The 21,111-nt window shown below is 44.2% G+C and overlaps 1 protein-coding gene across 1 annotated transcript; it reads left to right on the top strand.

The window, feature by feature from the left end:
* Positions 1-526: 526 nt before the first annotated feature.
* Positions 527-19,714, top strand: LOC149064729 (P-selectin-like). The gene is made up of 10 exons (XM_089255269.1): positions 527-679; positions 789-959; positions 4,362-4,547; positions 4,810-4,884; positions 5,594-5,722; positions 7,130-7,297; positions 14,115-14,306; positions 14,419-14,457; positions 18,853-18,931; positions 19,370-19,714. The coding sequence occupies exons 1-10, from the start codon at positions 604-606 to the stop codon at positions 19,656-19,658; spliced, it is 1,404 nt and encodes a 467-aa protein (XP_089111395.1). The 5' UTR covers positions 527-603; the 3' UTR covers positions 19,659-19,714.
* Positions 19,715-21,111: the final 1,397 nt, after the last annotated feature.

Consider the following 21,111-nt stretch of genomic DNA (forward strand, 5'->3'; position numbering starts at 1 on the left):
GGATCAAGTTGGACGAGATATCTCGACTTTGTCGTTCTAAGGGTTCACCCAGTATTGTGTGTTCCCTTGGTTTTTTTCATCGGGGATACCATCTGTGCCCTTCACTTTGGGAAACCTTTTGCTGCACCTCCTGTAAATACAGTAAAACCCTCGTTGAAGTACAGGGTGAAAAGCAATCATTCGTAAAAGAGGTGATGGCCGTAAAAAAAGAGGGGGGGGGGTTTATCATCTGGAGCCTTTAAAAATAACAAAATTTTTATTATTATTTTGCCGTAAAACAGGGTTGACCGCATCAGCGGGGTAATGGTTAAGAGGGGTTTCGCTGAGTGACATTCAAATCGGTGAGAGTATGAGTTTCAATTACTCGTGAAACTTTCATCTGAAATAGAAGTGATATAAAGATGATGCATCTTTCTAATTTCCTGTCAGTGTGACTATCACGGGAACCGGATGTAAGAAATTCGCGAGTTTCGGCGAGAACTTCCGAGAAGAAGTCATTGACGTAGTCTCTTGGGATGATGATTAGAAAACAAAAACAGACAATGGACTCCTTTTCTGTCTTTGTCCTCCGACGCCGACGATTCTGCATCAGTTAATAATCGAATGGCATCAGCAGCCACCACCGCATACCGAATCATTTTGTCATGCTCACTTCTTTACGGTTTCTCCTCGGCTACGTGTAAGTTTATAGTTAGTACTATAAATATATTATATATCTGAAAGCAAATAATTTTCTCTCTTTCTCCCTCGGTTAAACTGATCGAAATGACGTCATTGTTTGAATTCAGATTGTCAGCCCCCTGATGTGCCATCCAAAGGATACTACGAACCGAATCAAAATAGATACTTGCCTGGTGACAAAGTCCTGTACAATTGCTCTTCTGGATACCTCCGCAGTGGAAAGGACAGCAGAACATGCCAAGTGACCGGCAAATGGACGGATAAAATCCCTTTCTGCGGTAAGCGATAACTTTTCTTCATCCACGTGATTATATAAAACGGACAGAACCATCCTGTCTTCACATATATTGGAACATACAGAGCCGTTTTCGGTTTGAGTTCGTCCTGAACGTTTCTTCAATATTAGTAGTTGTCATCATCAGGAGATGTTTGCAGATCCTAAACCACTAGTATTGAGGTCAAATACAAACTGGCCCATGCTTTGTGATATAATGGTGTGAACATAGTGCGTCCGCACTTTAGATTCTGGAAACCCGATTGGTTAAAAACCCGAATTTCAACTTTTTTTAGCTTGAGATTCGGATTTTTAACCAATCGGAGACTACGCGGGTTTCCAGAATCGGAAATACGGACGCACTATTTTTACACCCTAAGATGAAAGCCACGGACCTTTTGTGCCACGGGTCTCTTTAATGAAAAATATTCAGTATGTATGTTTACTTTATTGGTATGAGTGTATGTTAACTTTTTAACAATGCAGTATGTGTGCTAACTTTATATGAGACCTTCAATATAATACTTACATAACATGAAAAAAAATTCAAGTATTTACCTTATTTATGTCAAAATATGGAAGACTGATTGCAGCAAGGGCGTAGCGGGGGGGGGGGGACTTGGGGGGTCTGGTCCTCCCCCCCCCCCCCCGAAATGTGAGGAAATGATCGAAAAAAGGGAAAAAGATGGCCAAATCCATTGTTCTGTCAATTTGGTCCCCCCCCCCCCGAACGAAATTTCTGGCTACGCCCCTGGATTGCAGCACCAGCAAGAAGACGAAACAATTGAAACTCCGACAACATTAATTTGTTTGGGACATGCATATGCATACACTCACACAACACGTTTTAACACGCACCGATTCGTTACAAATTCCGGCAGAGGAATGTGTACGAGATTCATGAACAGTTAGTCTGATGATGTCTAGCGTCCTAAAAATAAGTGACCACGACTGGTCGATCACTTCGGGACATGACCAGTGCCTGAAGTCTCTACGAAATAGTCAACTGCAACTACGTTGGAAACGCTAAGCTTCAGACTATAGGACCACAACATAGTACATATGTAATAATTTTAGCTAGAAATTCCTGAGGAGTGTTTACGAAGTACGCGTGCACTTTTTCGTAGAAGTACGGTTTAACTCTTTAACTGCAAGCATTGAAATATAAAGAGGAGAAAATTTTTGAGGGCTTATATCAGTTATTCCCAACGTAGGCATTAACGCCCCCCTGGGGCCATAATTTTCAACCGCAATGTAATTTGTTGTTTCAGTTGTGATTTTTCAATTAAAATTTCGTATGTAATTTCAGTCGTTATTATAGTGAATGAAAGAAGGGGGGGGGGGAACGATTGTCAACCTCTTCCTTTGCGACTATACCAGTGATTCCCAACGTGGGCGATGGAATGTTCCAGGGGGCGGTAGAAGCTGCGGGTTTAACATAGGATCCTATGAGTTAGATTGCGTTGGAGGAGAGATAGGAGAAAAACATTTCTCAAGAAGGGGGCGATGGGACAAAAAAGGTTGGGAAACTGTGGCTTATATTTTGCAAATAAGGTACCTGAAGTATATATATATATATATATATATATAAATGTTAATGTTTAAAAAAATATGAGATGTTGCACTTCAAGGAGCTCACTGTATTTATATGATATACACAGATATGAATAATTTAAAATATCATTTATTGCTTACTTTAAAACTTTATTTAAAACTTACTTTTCTATCATTGTTGAATGCACAGCAATGTTTCCTACACACGGGGGGGGGGCGCAACTAAGTGGGTGCAGGCGGCTCTGGTGCCCCAGGCACCGGACTAGAGGGGGGGGCGCAAATTTCACTCTTTAACCTCTCCTTCAACATTATGAGGGTGGGGTGCCAAAATGCGTGCGTACCCCTGGCTGACCAAGCATCTAGTTGCGGCCCTGGGGGTATTTTCCTCAGATATGCAAGGGTCGTTCTTGTTTGGCTTGTCAAGAAATAGGAAACGTGTACCTTTGAGCTATTCTCTGTTGGCAATTATAAGAACCTCATAGATATCCTACAAGTAAATATCGAATGTTTGGGAGTTCTCTAAGAAGCATCAATGCCTACACGAGCTCAAAAATGTCTTCATTTGAAAAATTATTACTATTAACTGAAAAGTTATTACTATCAGTGAAGAAGTTTTTTTGAGAGCAACACCGCCAAATAAAGGGTTAATCTTTCGATAAGGGACATTCTTGGAAGCGAATTTTTTTTTTCTCCTAACGGGGATTGTCCATTTATATATAGTGAAATAATATTGAAGCCCTGTTCTCCACTGAGCACCACCAAGTGTCCGCTAACTGGAGGTATCCACTAACAGGAGTTGCCCATCACGAGAGGTTCCACTGCAGGACCCAGGGCCGCAACTAGAGGGGAACAGGTGGGTCTCGTGCCCCAGGTGTGGATCCGAGGGCGTAAAAATTTCATTTTGAAACCTCTCCTTCAACATTACAGTGGGGCGTCAAAATGCGCGCTTGCCCAGGGTGACCAAGCATCTAGTTGTGGCCCTGGCTGGACCGTAATCAGGGGAGGACGGGGGGGGGAAGATTATGATGCTCCGGGCGCCAGGAAGGTAGACGGTTTTTCCCTTTGTTCGTTTAAAATTGCCGGGAGGAGTGCACCTCTGTCACCCGGGACAAGTGCATGCTAGCCTTACATTACAGAGTGAGCGATTATTTCGAATTTCAGCTCTGTTCCACTGTAATAATGTAAAATTTATAATTTTTCTGTGTTCTCTCATCCAAGCTCACGGATCCTCTGAAATATCTCCAAAGACTCACACGTAAAGGACTAACTTAAGAGCACCATGGGACCCGGGCCAAGTGATTTTTCTGAGGCCCTACATGTGGCAAATTTACATGCATGCTAATCGAAAATTTCAACTATATCTCATTTTTATCAGGCCCCTCTTGAGGACCCTGGGCCGTGCCTGTTGGGCTCACGCGTTAAGACGGCACTGCTCCCAAGGGGTACGTATCCTTTAGCCCGAGAAACTCTTTCTCTGTTTTTTAAATTCTCGCCTATTTGCATGATACATAAATATATATGTAGGGTTTATCTAGAGAAAAGTTCTCACAATAAAACTTCCTTTGGTGATTTAAGCATTGTCTTTTAACTGTACCTCATTCGGATTCCAAGGGCGTAGCGAGTGGGGGGGGGGGGACTTGGGGATCTGGTCCCCCCCCCCCCCCCGAAATGTGAGAAATGACCGAAAAAAGGGAAAAAGATGGCCAAATCCATTGTTCTGTCACTTTGGTTCCCCCCCCCCCGAACGAAATTTCTGGCTACGCCCCTGTCGGATTCGATCTTCGTATGTTGGAGTCTCATGAAACAACGTTTCGAAAGCCAAGTTTTATAATTTCTCTCATCTCTATCCAAGACTTACAAATCAAGCTGAGGAATCCGACGGCATCCTCGACATCCCATTCATCGATGGACATCCACAGACTCATTGACAAAGACCCGAGGACCTGTTTCAGAACTAAACCGAGTGCCAGTCAAAGTATACGGTTGTTCCTCGATGATCCCGCAGTCGTCAGGGCAGTTAGATTGTATTTGCCTAAAGGTAATTTTCAGCTACTATTATGTGGTCTTTTACGATACTCTACTGTACTTCTGATACGCATCAGCACAGGATAAACATACGACCTATATTTTCCTATAATACTGGCAAAATATGTTAAAATAGTTCTGATATCAGTTATTAATTATTTCTTCGTGATAATTGTCCCCCGTATTTATCTCCATGTAATACGATCAGCCTTTGCATCAGAGTAGTTTAGAATGGAAAAAAGAACGGTCTATTAAATGTTTCTCATTCTCAACAGGTCGAATACAGCTGGAAATCTCGACTATCGTCAATGGATTTACGAAGATTTGCTTCACAATATCGAAAGTACTTGGTAAATATTGCGCTTTAAAGTATCGTGTGTGATATCGATTTTCTATACAGGGTTTTCCATGAATTTGTAATAGTTTAAACATTCAGTTTAAAAGAAATTGAAGGAATTGGCATATTTGAATGTTGTTTGCAAAAAAATTATTTTCACGAAAATGGATTTTTTTTGGTACAAGAAAAAAAAAATTAGTTTAAATTTTTGTCGACAGAGAGAGCTGCCCTAAAGCAAATCACCAGAAATATGGAAATCAGAGTCCTATTAAACGCAGGGTGTATGAATAAACAGCTCATTTCTGAATTTTCCTGTTACTGGCTCTTGCATGAGGTTTTCCATTGTGATATTCATCCCATTGGTAAATATAACTAAAATTGGTAGATAAAGGTGTACTGTAGTTGTTTTACCTCAGCCACGAATGCCCAGCTGAAGATTTACGAACGTTTCGGACGCAGAAAGGTCCTAGTCCTATCACTCTAGGATTTTCATGCATCGCCCCCTATCTACAAAAATTTAAACTGAATTTTTTTTTTCTGTACCAAAAGAAATCTCCCTTCCTGAAAATACCTTCTCACAAACCGCTTTCAACTAGTTATAACCAACTCTTTCTCTTTTTAATGCTTTTTTAGACGATTTACAAATTTATGAGGTTCCCCGTATATGCATTGATACGGTGTAATTTACTAATTAGTGTTTGTATTTATGTTTTCTTCAACAGATGCGAACCAGTGGGTGATTGTCTCGTGTAATTCCACTGACGTATCAGATTCGATTTTCATTCTCGATGTCAGTGGTGCATCAAAATTTCTAGAAATCTGTGAAGCTGAGGCTTACGTCAAAGACAGTTGTAAGCTTTATTTTTTGCTTATTTTTTATCTATGAACTGCAGTAGGGGCCTTCAAGCAGCACCTCCTAGAGATAGAAGACCGCACGGGTTGCCAAGTTCATCTGTAACGTCATTAAGACTACCTAGTAAGTTCGCCACATTTTGAACTACAGCAATCCTATTTCGTTTCTTCTTATTTTGGCGTAGAATCTTCTTGGTTGGCTCACAAATGCCGCATGGTGATTGAATGCGGGGATCGATAGAAATCGCCAATTCTGAGCCCGATTATTTCTTTTTCCGCACAAGGATGATAATGGCACGAGCAGGGAATTTTTTTCCCTGAATATTTTGAAGGAAAATGGACTACTTTACTAACGTCACGAGCAGCGTGCGGAGGTCTTCTATCTCTAGGAGGTCTGCTTCAAGTCGTGAGAGCACCGTCTATGTTTATTTGGAGGGCTCAAAAGCCAATCAGCGTAAAGGGATCTTTCGAATGATCTTTTTATTCCGTGATCAGTATCAGTGGGGGCTATCTGCTGTTGCATGGTCGAATCCCACCGTCATCACCGTGGTGGCACGGCCGACTGGACATTCATAATTAATTGTTTAGTGGGCTATGGGTGGTTGGCTGAAGTTGGTTGTCTGTGGTTCCTTGTTTAGTTGGGGTTTGGGGACGCAAACGTTCTGGTGGTACCGGGCGGCGATGCTGGACTATTGTTGGGTTGGGAATGGGATGGAGGCAAGGTGGCGAGAGGAGCCCTAGTCTGGTGGGTTGGCTTGGGGGTGACTTCGGCTGGCCGGTACACCGGTAGGTTTTCCTGGCACGTCCGTGGTCTTACGATCACTGTGCTTAAATTTCAATAGCGATAGAGCCTGGACGTGTACGGTTTATTCTGTATTCTGTCTGTAGTTCCCAACTTCAAGACGCGAATGCGAGCCGATCTCCCCGTTAAAAAATGTCGCCTCAGAGAGCAACAGGCCTGAAAAACGGTACAACTATTCAATCATTACACTTCACTTATAGTTTGAAAAATTGATGGCAGATGGCAGCACTATAACAAGCGTAACAGAGAAACAAACTTCATGTTAGCTTCATAACACATACGCGCACATTTTCCAGCATAGCCCATGTCTTCGAACACCTACTTATATTTCTTCATTGAGACAGAGCGACGGGCCATAATTTGGTCAGAAGGAGAAAATATTCCTGGGGCCCCTGACGCCTGACCATGTGTCTGTGGTCGAAAAAAAACTTATTTTGCCCTTTCAACTCTGATTTGGCGCCCTTCCTACAGCGTCCCGTGAATCCTCAAGGGTCATGCAGCACAAGAGCCGCCCCTGCCTACGGTGTCGTTTCTTGAAAATTAAAAATGCCTGCCATTTTAAACTGTGTTATTGTTATTCTCAAATTTACTTTATCTACTTCAGCTCTATGGTGCGAGGAGCCACCGGACGTGTTCATCCTGAACGGGTGGATGAAAGTGAACCGGGAAAGAGCCACATTGAATTGCGCCGATGGATACAAACCGGGTGAGAACATGAGGCTCGTATGCGACAGTAGCGGTAGGTGGAGCGACGGGATTCTACAATGCGAAGGTGAGTATTTAGGTATTGCAGTTGATGTATATTTTACAGCAGGGCCTCATGTCTGCGTGATATGGTCAAGTGCGAAGAATTCAACTAAGGCAGTATTTTTCAAAGTGAGCGTCACGGATCCTATTAGAGGAGCGTCACAATCTTTGTCAGAGGCGTCGCGATGAGCTGGAGTTGTTGATTTGTGCGCCTGTTTATTCGTTGAAGTGGTTCTTTTATATGCGAAAATATCGGCCAAACTATTCTAGGGAGCCGCAGACAAAAAACGTTTGAGAACCACTGACCCAAGGCAATAGTTCCCAACCGTCTGTGCGACAAGTGCTCCCTTCCTCAGGTATACGTACAAGGTTTGCGTACCTCAACCAATTGGTAGAAGACGAGCGTATCACGGCCGTCTCTGCAGCATCACGGGCCACCGGATTAAGTTATGTTCTGGGACTCTTATCTTATACTCTCTAAGCAGAGCTGTCATGCCAAGCAAGAGCATCATGTACCTCTAGCCAACTGATTTTTCTGAGGCCCTACCTAGCAAATTCTCAAAATTTTCAACGATATCTCATTTCCGTGAGGACCCATGCGTTAAGACGGCATTGGTTCTAAATACCAATTTATGCGCATTCTCTAGAGAAAAAATATTGTTACGTCGCGCCGCCGGGTCACTCGTCGAACCTCTTCTCACCAGACCCGTCCCGTCGCGTGGATCTCTCCAGGGTTCTTCGCCGAGGACTTGAACATGGGTAGACAATCACACGAACGAGGATTCGAGAACAAATACTCGCTTTTATTTACATGAGCTGCTAAAACTACTGCTAAACTAGAGCAGCCTTCCGAACGTCTTCTCCCTTCGCGTTCTACTTTCCGAGTCCATTTTGAATCTCGTTCTTCTATTATCACAATCGCATGCCACGCGAACCTTGCATGCGTTAACCAAGCCTTTTCAAATTCTACCCTTCGTAACATTGCCCCCCCCCCTCTTCGAAAGTTGCACGTCCCGGACAATGCAGTCCTCAAATCGGTGAGTCCTCCGTAGTCCTTATGGTAATAAGTAAGTCTGATGACATAGACAACCTTGAACTTCAGTGTCCTTTGAATCCACATCACGATGATGTCTAGTCTCTTCCTAAGACGACGGCGTCCTTCCCATGACGTCTGAAGTTTCGGACACCGTTTCTTCCTGACACGGTGACGTCTTTTCCATGAAGTGTGGAGTTTCTGACATCCTCTTTTCCGACGTCTCAGACATCCTCCTTTCCATCGCTTTGGACACCCTCCTTTCCGGAGCTTCGGGCACCACCCTTCCTGTCGTTTCGAACGCCTTTCTAGCCGTCGTTTCGGACGTCCTTCTTTCCTGCGTTTAGGATTCCAAAGCCAGACAAGGTCTCTCTCCTTGAAGTCGTGAGATGGGGCCTTCGCATCGTAGCAAACTCTCATCTTCTCGGGGCCGATGTCGATCCTGTCTCTGGCGATTCGATGCACATCCTCAAGGTGCTCCTGGAATTCCTCGACGTATTCTTCCGTACGAAGAGGAGCATCTTGCGGTCGCCCAAACAGCAGGTCACTCGACAGCCAAAGATCCCATCCCATGATCATCTGTGACGGTGAAAATCCACTGCCCTCGTTGACGGCACTCCTATAGGTCAGCAAAAGCAGCAGTAACTTCCCAATCTTGTTCGTATTTCGACACGAACAACGAGAGGTCATTCAGAAGGGTCCTGTTGAATCTCTCCACCATCCCATCGGATTCCGGATGAAGCGGAGTAGAACGCGTCTTTTCCATTCCCAGAAGTTTGCACATCTCAAGGAACACCGCTGACGTAAAGTTTCGTCCCTGATCGGAATAGATCATCATGGGGACTCCGAATCGAGACACCCAATTCTGCACCAACATTTGTGCTAGAGTCTCGGCCTCCTCATCGGGAACAGAAAATGTTTCCGTCCAATTGGTGAAACAGTCCATCACCACAAGTATAGACTTGTTACCATCGTGGGTTTCAGGTAACGGTCCTAAGATGTCTAAGCCAACTCTCTTGAATGGCGCACCAACGTTGTAGAGTTGAAGTCGGCCACAAGTCCACTTCGGAGGTCTTTTCCGGGCGGCACAGGTGTCACAGTTCTCACACCACTTCTCCACATCGGTCCTGAACTTGTCCCAATAGTATCGCACACGAATCCTCCGTACCATTCTGGTGATGTCGAAATGTCCATCAGTCGCGCTTCCGTGCGACCCTTTCAAAACTTCTTTCACACGGCCTTCGGGTATGATGAGTTGCCGTCTGAAAGTCTTTCCAGCCTCTGATTCCCAACGGCAGTAGAGCATGCCGTTCCTCATCTCCAAGGAGTCCCAGAGGGCCCAATATCTCTTTGTGGTCGGATTGGAAGAAACGACGTCTTGCCACCCTGGTCTGTTCCAAGCGGATTCCTTCCAGTGTATGACCACTCGTACGTCCGGATCTTCCAGTTGTGCCTTTCGAGTGTGCTCGTCACTCCAAGGATCGTCACTTAAGTCCTGAGACTGTAGCTGTCTCACAATAGGTTCTGCAGACCTGTATTTCCTTTCTACCTTGAGACAATGACGGCAGTTCCGTGGGCATGGTTTCCTCGATATGGCAACGGCATCTCCTCGCGATGCTCCCTCACGATGCTGGATCCTTCTCTTCCGGCTACCCGGCCTTCTCAAGAGAACGGCTCCGATTCCACCATCGTCCATGCTCCCGCCGGGGATTCCTGCTTCTGGAACAGCCATCACTTTCCGCTGAAGGACTTCGTCGTGACAACCTCCAAGTAGGACGACGTTTTGTTCTTTCATTTTAGACAACTGGTCACTCCGAATGTCCAAAGACAGTCCATGCTTCTTCAGGAAGTCCAGTCCGAGGATGCCCGTGTCCTGGATGTCGGCTGCGAAGACGGCATGACGATAGGTGACCGACACCAACCTCGCTGAGACTTCCAACTTTCCACGCACAGTCACCTTCTCTCCCGTGACTGTCTGTAGGGTCAACGACGGTGGCGCGTACAGAAGTCGTTGCTGGAATCTTCGATACAGGTCTCTCCAAACGAGTCTGACGTTCGCTCCAGGGTCGATGGCCATCTGGCATGGAAACTCGATTTGCTTGCACAGTCTACGCGCCCCACCATGCTGCTGTGAGCCATGGTACACACGACTTAAGGCGCTTCCTTCACAAGCAGCGGCGATGGCTTGCCTCACACCATTGACGATATCCTCCTTGACAGCAGCGATGGATGTGTTGACGGCGACGATATTGCACTCCATGCTAACTTTCATCTGGGCCATCATATCCATCAGCTGCTTGAACTGTTCTCCCGTCTCGTTCTTCTCCATACTTCTTGTCTTGACCATTCAAGTCCTTGCAGCGTCGCTCTTCTGACACCAGTTTTGTTACGTCGCGCCGCCGGGTCACTCGTCGAACCTCTTCTCACCAGACCCGTCCCGTCGCGTGGATCTCTCCAGGGTTCTTCACCGAGGACTTGAACATGGGTAGACAATCACACGAACGAGGATTCGAGAACAAATACTCGCTTTTATTTACATGAGCTGCTAAAACTACTGCTAAACTAGAGCAGCCTTCCGAACGTCTTCTCCCTTCGCGTTCTACTTTCCGAGTCCATTTTGAATCTCGTTCTTCTATTATCACAATCGCATGCCACGCGAACCTTGCATGCGTTAACCAAGCCTTTTCAAATTCTACCCTTCGTAACAATATATATTATATCGCTAGCCAATGTGTCTGTTAGTACATCAACATATCGTTCATCATTTCACTTCATACCGTGCACCACCCAGGCGCTATCGACCATTGGCAATTTTAACCATTGTCCCGGATGACGGGACTGGGCAATGAAGAACAAAACTGTTTCAATGCGTTACCCGAGAATCGAACTCGGGACGAAGAAATGGGAATTTTGAATGATACCACTACACCAACGGCGTTATATCTTCCATCAATAGATTGACAAAAGTCCTGGCTTTTTAAAGCAGTTATAGTTTTAAATTTTTAGTTTTACGGCCCATAACATTTTCGGGCCCGGTGCGATCGCAGCCTTCGCATTTGCCCAAGTCCGGCCCTGATAGACAGCCTTAAACGCTCGCATCACATCCTGATCAAGCGACTCGATTTACGTTTTATAATTATATCACAAGTAGAGGACATCCTGAGTGATAGATTCATTGACATCCTAACGATGCGCAATTGACTTCGGTTTGTTAAGCATAGTCAATATGTTGAGTTTTTCTTGCAAATCTTTCACTTTCTTTCGTCTTTCAGAAAAATTTCCAGAAGCACTAGGAAAGCCTGGAAAGCGCACAATTACCTGTTAACACGTACAATTCATATTTTGTTCCGATACGAGAAAAAAACGCAGGAACAGTGTTTTCCGAAAAACGGCAAGAAGACACCGCGAATGATTTCTTGGTAAGCAAAATGCAACGCGAGTTCTTGCGGAAACTTCTTCAATCGATGCGGTTACTTCGATTTGCCTTCCCAATGAATTTCAGACGTAAACAGACGTAACAAGAAAAGTTTTCGAAACCAAAATTTGGAAAGATTCTGCACCATTTTCCACACCACCTGAGAGGTATGGTGCTAGGCGCGTTAACCCCTTTTGTATACGGCGGGTTTCCCCAGTAGGCCTATTTCCGTCTTCATCCTGCGCAGCCGATCGAGGCTCTTCTTTCATTGGGGCCCAGAGCGGCAACAGAGGAAATACCTCCGAACCGTTCTGGCAAAGCGCCGCGCCCAAGCACGCAGGTTACGCCTGGGTCGAGCCCTGGACCCGGTGACGTCACCACCAATGACCGGGGGCTGCCCACCTGCGTGTTTCGAAAGAAGCCATTCGATCTCGGCTGCTTCCTCTGCCTCGACTTCCTCGTCAACGATCCCGCAGCGAGTCCTCATGCTCCGACGAAGAGCGATGTCGATCAGCTCCTGCTCGACGGCAGAGATCGGCTGATCGGCGAAGAAACTCGGCGCAGGCGTTGGAGATGGATCGCGAGGAAGAAGAGGGGCGCTTTCCAGAGGGGATGGGCTAGGGCGCCACGAGCGCCTACGCTGGTTCCTCAAGAGCTGTTCACGAATCACACACTGGAGATTCGGAGGCTCGAACCACAGACTGATCGGAGGCGCATTGGATGGTCCAGGAGGAGACTCGAACAATCGCCTCGCAGTCCCATCCGCGCACTCAAGATCAGCACCGACGAAAGGTGCCAGCCGCCTATACTGAAGGGCTGCACATACGGGCTTACAAGAAGCACCGATAATCACCGAAACCATAGTTTCGAAAGCAAGATATCTCAAACGAGAACGACCAATAGCAGACTCTATGAGCGCAAACGTATACCAGCATTTGCAAGCGAGTCAATAATCCAGACCCTGTGTAACATGCGCATATAATAGCATACATACATTGTTATGCAACAAGAAAGTCAAACAATGGGTTCAACAGTCATAGGTGTAAAGTTAAGTTATTGAAAATATTGAGGGGGTTTTGAACAAAATTTCCCGTAGGTGATTACGAAGATGATGACCAATATCTAAGGGAGGGGCTTGGACACCCCTCACACACGAGACCAGTTTACGCCAACATTTGGAAACAGGAGCAATTGATATCGTAATTTCAGTTTCCAATAGGACATATTAAAGAGAAATATGTATGTGTATGCACAGGACTGTCTTTTTAAGAGCAACATAGGTCCTCGGGCAAAATGTTTTTCCTGAGGCCCCTCCCCCATCCCCCTACCTGGTTAGAAATACACACCCCAACCACTTTACATACTTACTCGCAAAAACTGTATATCATGAATCCTCTGGGCCATGCCCGGATGGACTCACGCGTTAAGACAGCACTAGGTATGAATAACATTTGTTATGGCCTCGAACAGAAAATGCATGACGGACACTTTCCAGGCAACTCCCGTTAACGGACACTTTTGAAGTCCGTGAAGTCATTTCTCAACGTATTTCGCTACGTATCTCTCCCCCCGCTACGATGTCTACGTGCAGACATCTCCCCCCCCCCCCTTATTTTTGTTCCCACGGTGTCCGTTATCGGTAGGCTCCCCATCTTTCGCAGGACGGAAAGGCCGGCATTTGACAACAGCCGCTGCTGAGCCAGGAATTCGCAAACTACTGCTGAAGTGGCAATACCAAGGCTTGCGTGCCTCTATAAATGGGTTCCTCCTTAAAATGCGTTACTCTCAAAATGCGTGGGAGTCGTATTTATCTCTATAGATGCGTAGGAGGCTTGCGACTCTTGGAATGCGTAGGAGGCTTGCGACTCTTGGAATGCGTTGGAGGCTTGTGACTTTTGGAATGAGTAGGAGGCTTGTGACTTTCGGAATGAGTAGGAGGCTTGTGACTTTCGAAATGAGTAGGAGACTTGTGACTCTTAGAATGTGTAGGAAACTTCCGACTCTTGGAATGCGTAGGAGACTTGTGTACTTCAGAAATGCGTAGGAGGCTCGAGGGTATATGAACGTACCTTATTGTATTTAGACTACATTTTTTCCAATTAAAACGTTTTTTCGACCATTACTGAATATTTTTCGCGGATCCCTGGAATGACCAATCGCGCACTTCCAGGACTACGCATACCACAGGTCGGGGATCAGTGACCTAGAATAAACCCGAATTAAAGTGGTGGTGGGGGGGGGGGGGAAGCAAATCCAAAACAAGTGACGAAAAATGATTGATATGCTCTATAATACCACCAGTCTCTTCCCCCCCCCCCCGAATCAAAGAATGTATGTTGTTGAAAACCAAAAACGTTAAAATTTTTCATCAGTATAATTTGTATCCTCCTCCAGAGATTTTATGCGACCGGCCCGAAATGAACACGACAGTCGGCGACTGGCAATTCGTCGGCAGGGAGAGCAAACTGTCGGTCGGAAGCGTGAAGAAGCTCAAATGCGAACACGGATACGAGATAGTCGGAAGACCGGATACGATCACGTGCTTGGCTGATGGAACTTGGTCTCGATCCACTGCGGTTTGCACTGGTAAATAATGATAATTTTTCTGCCCCCCCCCCCAACTATTCAGTTTGTTATAATTAAACTGATTATATATATATATATAATCAATATTATCAATTATCTTTTTTTTTTCAAGCGACGAACAACAGCCGTGGATACAAGTACAAAAATATAAGTAAGTGTTGAAAAAATTCTATCCTAAGTTATGAATTTCTCTCCCCCCTCCCCAAGAGAAGTCACTCAAGAGTGGTAGGCGCCCCATATTTCCTAAGAATGTTTCAGTCCCCCCCCCCCCCCCGCCCGCGAAACAAATCATTTCTAAGCATTTCTTTGATCTGCATTTTAAAGAAACGTCTCAGTATACTTTTCCGGTAAATTCATCGACATGAGTGAATGAATGATCGATTGAACAAGTGAACGAGTAAGTGAATGAATGAGCGAAACCGGCCTGTCGCTAGCTCGTTCTCACTCCCTCACTCACCAGGTCACTCGGTCAATCACTAGGTAGCTCATTCCATGACTCACTCGCTGGATCGCTCCCTCTGTCACTCATTCACTCACTAGTTCGCTCACTATATCACTCACTCACCAGGTCACTCACAATTTCACTCCACTCACTATGTCACTCGATCTATCTCTCTGTAGGCCAGTCGCTCACTTAATCTCTAGGTCGCTCATTTACTCACTAGATCACTCACATTGTCATGCACTCACTAGGTCACTCATTCTATCATCAACTCACTAGGTTACTCATTCTGTTATACCCTCAATCACCTGGTCACTTATTCCGCCCCGCTCGCTCTCTCACCAACTAGGTTTCTGCCACTCACTAGATCAGTGGTTCTCAACGTTTAGAAGCCCGCGGCCCGGTTGAGTATTTTTTTCGAGTGGAAGACCCGGAGTAATGGTTAAAAATTAAAAGATAAATCAGTCACGGCCCGGGCCACTGATGCCAGGGCCCGGCGGTTGAGAAACACTGCACTAGATCACTCAGTCTACCACTTGCTCACTCCCATGACATTCACTCACTAGTTCAATCACTCACTCACTAGATCAATAACTGTATCTCTAGGTCACTCACTCACTAGTTTGCTTTCACTCACCAACACTATTCGCTCGTTCACTCACTAACTACTGTATCATTTACTGACCCTCTCACTCGGTCATTCTTCGCGCACTTGCTGGCTCACTGATTCGTGCCGAACTGTTGTCGGTGAATTTTTCTAGCTGTGAATTTTCCGGCGGTGAATCTTCTAAACCCTCTCAGAAAATAATTTCCACACATTTTGTCCCGTACTTCAAAGAAAACGTCTCAATATTCCCCTAAAAAACAATTTCTGCACACTCCTAAAAAATTTCCCTAGTATCCCCCCAAAAATAATTTCTAGATACTGCGTCCCGCATTTCAAAAAACAGAATCTCAGTTTATCTGTAAAAAAATAATTCCTGGAAGCTTTTGTCCCGCATTTCTGAACCACGGATAGATCACTATTCCAAAAAAGAAGTCACACCAGGTGACTTCTCCTGGTATAAATCAGTAGTTCTCAAACTTTTTGCCACCAGCGGCTAAATGACAATGTCTATCTAAAACTCCCCATAATAGTCTGAAACGAATTGTCCAAAATATTCTAAATCCCATCCCCCCCCCCACAATGGTCTAAAAGAATTACAGTCAATCCTCGGTTTACGAACTTGATTCGTTCCTGAAGTCCGATCGCAAACCGAAATAATTTTCCCCCATTGGAATCGATGCAAAATGTATCAATTACTTCACGGAGTGTTAGTGTCAATTCCCACGGCACTCCTCAAGTGCATAAGGGGCCATTCAAGTATTACGTAAGCAGATTTTCAGCCATTGTTGACCCCCTTCCCCCCCTTGTCAGCAAAAGTCAGCAAAACACTGACCCCCCCTCCCCCGTTAGCAAAATTTCGTCAGCAGCTCAGAATATTTCATATCTTCAAAAAGGGGTGGTTGATGACGTAAGCAACCTTCGAACCCCCCCCCCCCGTCATCAAAAGTCAGTAAATCCGAAACCCAATCCCCCCCTCGATGCTGACTTAATACTTGAATGACCCCTAACGTGTGAAACCAATTAAAAACATCATACTGACACTAAAAACATACTTTTTGCCCTAGAGGGAAACAATCCATACGAGATACCGGGCTTATATCCTATACCAGGGCAGAACCGGAGCTACGTCTATAGTCTCATTGATTTCATCTATTTAATCTTTGTGTGAAAGCCCTCGAAATTTTTTTCTTGAAAAGTATGGGCAGAGATGGGGGGGGGGGTATGAAAGGCCAATTTCGGCATCCGAATGTGCATCGAAATTTTCTGGGCTATGGGCACGTGTTCCGTTTGCCCATGAGAGAAACAGGCCCTGAATGTAGGGGTTTTTGAGCTTTCAGCCGTTTGAACAACATGAGCACCTTCACGACCCATTGGTCTGTTTTGTTTTCGAAATAAGTGAAACCAGTGGTACAATAAAGCGCCCGAGTGGCGCAGTGGTAAGATGCTCGTCTTGCATCTCTACGAAGGTTACCGTCAAGGCCCACGGGTTGGAATCCAGGCAAGAACATCAGAAACAAGTTCGTTACCTACCGAGACTGGGGTGACCGCCGATAGGTAGCACTTTCCTTTCCCACCCAACTATACTGGTTGGAAATTGCCGTATGGTGATATATGACCGAAATTGGGTACGCGGTAATGTAGTGCTGCAATAAGTGCACATTTATAACAACACTGCACGTGAATTTGGGCGATCTATCGCGTAAGCCTTATGGCCCATAGGTTGAATGAAATATCCAAGAGTGCTCGATGCCTGGGGCGAATCCGTACGTCGCGATATTGATGGAGTATTAAACACCCCACTACAAGGATCAGCATAGCACGGACATGGGTGGAGATACGGGGGAGGGGCACCCCTCAGCTTCAAAGGCTGAGCCGACTGATCTAATGTAAATGTATATATATCAATTGAGATCATCCTCATCATGCCCGACTCCCCCAGACTATCAAGTCTATCTCGGCGTATGCTGTAAAGCAATCTGGCCACAATACCTTCTAAACCGAATTGATGGTTCCATAAAGCAGGGTTTTCCTAGGAGCAGGTTTTCCGTGCCGCGCGCAACGTGAATCACCCAGCGCGACACGCCGTCCACTCACCAATAAGAAAAGTGGTATGACTGTTTTACTACAGAGCGCAATAATGCTCACGACAGGGCTTTAAGAAGCACCTCCTAGAGCTAGAAGGCCTCTGCACTGTTTGCCATAAACGTCACTCATACTACCTAGCAAGTTTGCTACATTTTGAAACACGGCATCCTATTTCGTTTCTTCTTATTTTGGGGTAGAGTCTTCCTGATTGGCTCACAAATACCGTATAGTGATTGGATGTGGGGCGTGCAAATCGCCAATACGAGGTGCTGCTTTACGTCGGGCGTGATTGGCCGTCTGCTTCTGGAGGAGTCAAATGCGTCGTGCGCCGCGCGTTTCACCGATCTTCTCTTCATTTTTTTATTGTGTTCCCTTTCCTTTCCGCTCCAAACCGGGGTATGCAGACGACCGAGTAGCTGATGCCGCGCAGGGCCCTGATGAAAACACAAACGCGTAGCGTGATTATGTAATGCGTTTCTGCCGACGCGAAATAGTCCAATTCGGTTCACGCAGCGCAAAAACACCTACTCCTATAGGAAAACTTGGCTTAAGGCATTTGATACCAACCTTTATCGATAAGATACATGAGCAACGCAGGAAACTGAAATGATATTTTCGGAAGTCAATGAGTGTCGATTCTGTGCCAGACAGAAATTAATACGAAACATCTTTGAGAAATTTCTTTGATGTAAACCTTCTCAAAGTTTGAAATCTCATACTGGATAGAAGGAGTCGTATTTGGAGAGAAGAACTTGGAAGGGAAAAAAAACCGTCGTGTGTCCCCGTAGACTTCTCAATTTCTTTATTGCTCCTTCGGATTTAGTCTAATTTTTTCCGGCTTTCACGTTCATAAACCAAGATAAGCTCGTAAGTCGAATCAATTTTTGTTGTTCGTAAAACAAATTGTACGCAAGCCGAAGATTGACTGTACTTCAAAGAACAGAACAGGCGTGATTTATTACATAAAATTTAGCAATAAAATTATGGAAGAAAAATTGTATGTGAGGATGAATATACTCTGCACATCATTTTGGCTGAAATAATTTGAATTATTATAATAATAATATTATTATTATTATAATTATAATATATAATATTAATAATAATAATAATAATATAATATTATAATTATTATAATTATATTATTATATTATTATTATTATAATTATTCTACAAAAAATAAATAAATTAATTTAATTTAAAACTTGAAAAAAAAATTACGATTTGCTGGCATTTATGTTTTTAATGTATATTTTGACCATCAAAAATGCCAAATCATCTTAAAAATTCCAAAAAATGAATGCTCGGGTCTGAAAGGGATAAGTACTGCTTACATACAGTATATATGTATATATGTATCTTCTGTAACTAAAGTAACAAAAATTACACAGAACGCCATCTGTTTTTTTCAGTTATAGTTGCAACCGTAGTGGTCAGCATCGTCATCCTCACTTGTACCGTTATAGTGGTTGTGCTCCTGTTCAAACGGAAGTAAGTGCTTCTTTATTATACCCCGCTAAAAGGCAAGAATGCTCAACCTTTTCGAAAGTCGGGAACACTTGAGTGATCTGGAACAACATCGTCGCAGTTCACTAAGTTTAATTTCAAATTTCCTTTATTTAAGATTTTTAAACACAGTTACAAAACATTTAGGTGCTGAGCAAGCTTGTGAGCCCACAAAACAATATCCGATACATATCTGTCGGCATAAATACTAAAGAAAGAGAAAAAAAAAAGGAAAAAAAAACCACACATATATACAGTCAAACCTCGTTAATGAGTCGCTCTTGGGAGAGCAAAAATATGACTTAGTAAGCGGGGCCGGGTGGGCCCATGCGTTTAGACAGCACTGCCTATGAGTAACTAAGGGTATTTATTACTGTAACGTAGATTCAATTTTTCTAACTGAACAATTTTAATTATTTTCAGGTCGAAACCAGTCGTGGTGGTTCTGAAACCTGGGGAGGATCTACTCAGCAATTCTGTCGGGTGTAGCGACAATCAGTACTCGACTATAACGTACGACACGATGCCTACTCTCGCTGGCTACCCGAGTCCCCCGATGTCGAGACGACCAGTCGGTGCCACGCTGAACGAATATCCCCAGCAGGTGATGGACCCACCTCCGAAATACGTAAATTCTCCTCAGAGGCATTTCAAGGAATCTGTCCGAGTCGAAATGGACATGAAACAGTCTCCTGTGTACGGATCATCCTGAATGTCTGCATATTGACACAGTTCTTATATTAAAATATACACAGTACAAATACTCTATACTTGATGTCTTATTCAGTGGCGTCTTAACGTGTGGGGCCAACGTAACCAGAGGGCTGATTTATGGTTTTGCCATCTTTCACAAATTCCGCCACCCTCTACACATTCTGGTGTATTTTCTCTTGACCACTCATTAATAAAATTGGCTGCCCTGGGCTACCCACTCAGTTTCCTCCCGTTTCCTCCAAATATGCTGCCTCCTGTCTCTAAGTCGCTCGTTTGGCCGCTCACATGCTTAGCATGTCATATTCTCACTACTACTACTAAACCACACATGTACCTCGTCCATATTTGATGGAATGTGCGTGTCCTAGTTGTGAACGTACCGTGAAATTTGTTTCTGTGTAATTCTTGTGATATGAGGTGTTCACAACCATAGTAGACCAAGTCCATTTATCTTTATTATGATAATGATACATTAAAGTCTTTAATAGATAATTAATTCAGTGCAAGTGATGTTAAGGAACTAAATATATGTCAAAGTTCTGTTAAAACTATCACTTTCTTAGTGCCCTGCTTTTACAAACATTTTAAGGTGTTATTATCCATAATGAAGATAAATGGACTTGATCTATACTATGGTTGTGAACTTCCTCATATGTAGTGCTGCCATGAATTTTTCAGGCCGGCCACGACCCGGGGGCCCCAGGAGAAGGGGGGGCTCACAAAAATGATAACTGGTTAACATTTTCGAGAAATTTCTAAATAGAACTTCAGAAAAATCAGTTGGCCCGGGGGCCCGTGATGCTCTCAAGACGGCCCTGGTGAAGTGTAATGATTGAATAATTGTACCATTTGTAGGCTTGTTGCTGTCTGTGGCGAACATAAAACGACTGGCCTCCCACAAAATATGCTTCCGCTATCAATGTATCATCGGAGTGGGTAGGGGATCAGCTACGGTCCCGCGGACCACTACAATTTTTTCCTCGGTGGTCCGATTGTTTAGTCAGTGGTCTCGGACCACTAGTGATTTCGAACGCTGTTTTATATCTCGATATCTATGCGTAGTGACAAAGAATAACATGCTTCGTTATACAATTAGGGAATTTTTTTTTTTTTGTGAGCTGCAAAAAAAAGAAATCTCTATACACGGAAGTGTTCTCATTCTCAGACTCTAAAAACGTCCATATTTCTTTAATTGTATTCACCCATGAAAAAAAATGATGTCTTTCAAAGTTGCTTTTTTTTTGTCCGTAACCAATAAACGGGTAAAAATAAAATTTTATTGGTAAAAAAGAGGCTTCTAGAAAATATTAAAAATAAGTATCAGTGCACACAGCATTATATACATATATATATATTAGATCTCAAATAAATCTAATGTGTATATATATATATATATATACACTGAAGAGCCAAAAAAAGAAAGTGGTGCACCTGCCTAATATCGTGTAGGG

The sequence above is a fragment of the Pholcus phalangioides genome, unplaced genomic scaffold (genome assembly GCF_987345545.1).
Source record: "Pholcus phalangioides strain wild (caught in Gottingen) unplaced genomic scaffold, Ppha-v1.0 ptg000042l_1, whole genome shotgun sequence".
Taxonomy (NCBI): Eukaryota; Metazoa; Arthropoda; class Arachnida; order Araneae; family Pholcidae; genus Pholcus; species Pholcus phalangioides.

What these genes read in the sequence shown, in the direction of transcription:
- LOC149064729 (XM_089255269.1), top strand. Translation starts at nt 604, where the DNA reads ATGGCATCAGCAGCCACCACCGCATACCGAATCATTTTGTCATGCTCA. An exon ending in CGGTTTCTCCTCGGCTACGT is followed by an intron (nt 680 to 788) that starts GTAAGTTTATAG and finishes GTTTGAATTCAG; the next exon opens with ATTGTCAGCCCCCTGATGTG. An exon ending in ATACAAGTACAAAAATATAA is followed by an intron (nt 14,458 to 18,852) that starts GTAAGTGTTGAA and finishes TGTTTTTTTCAG; the next exon opens with TTATAGTTGCAACCGTAGTG.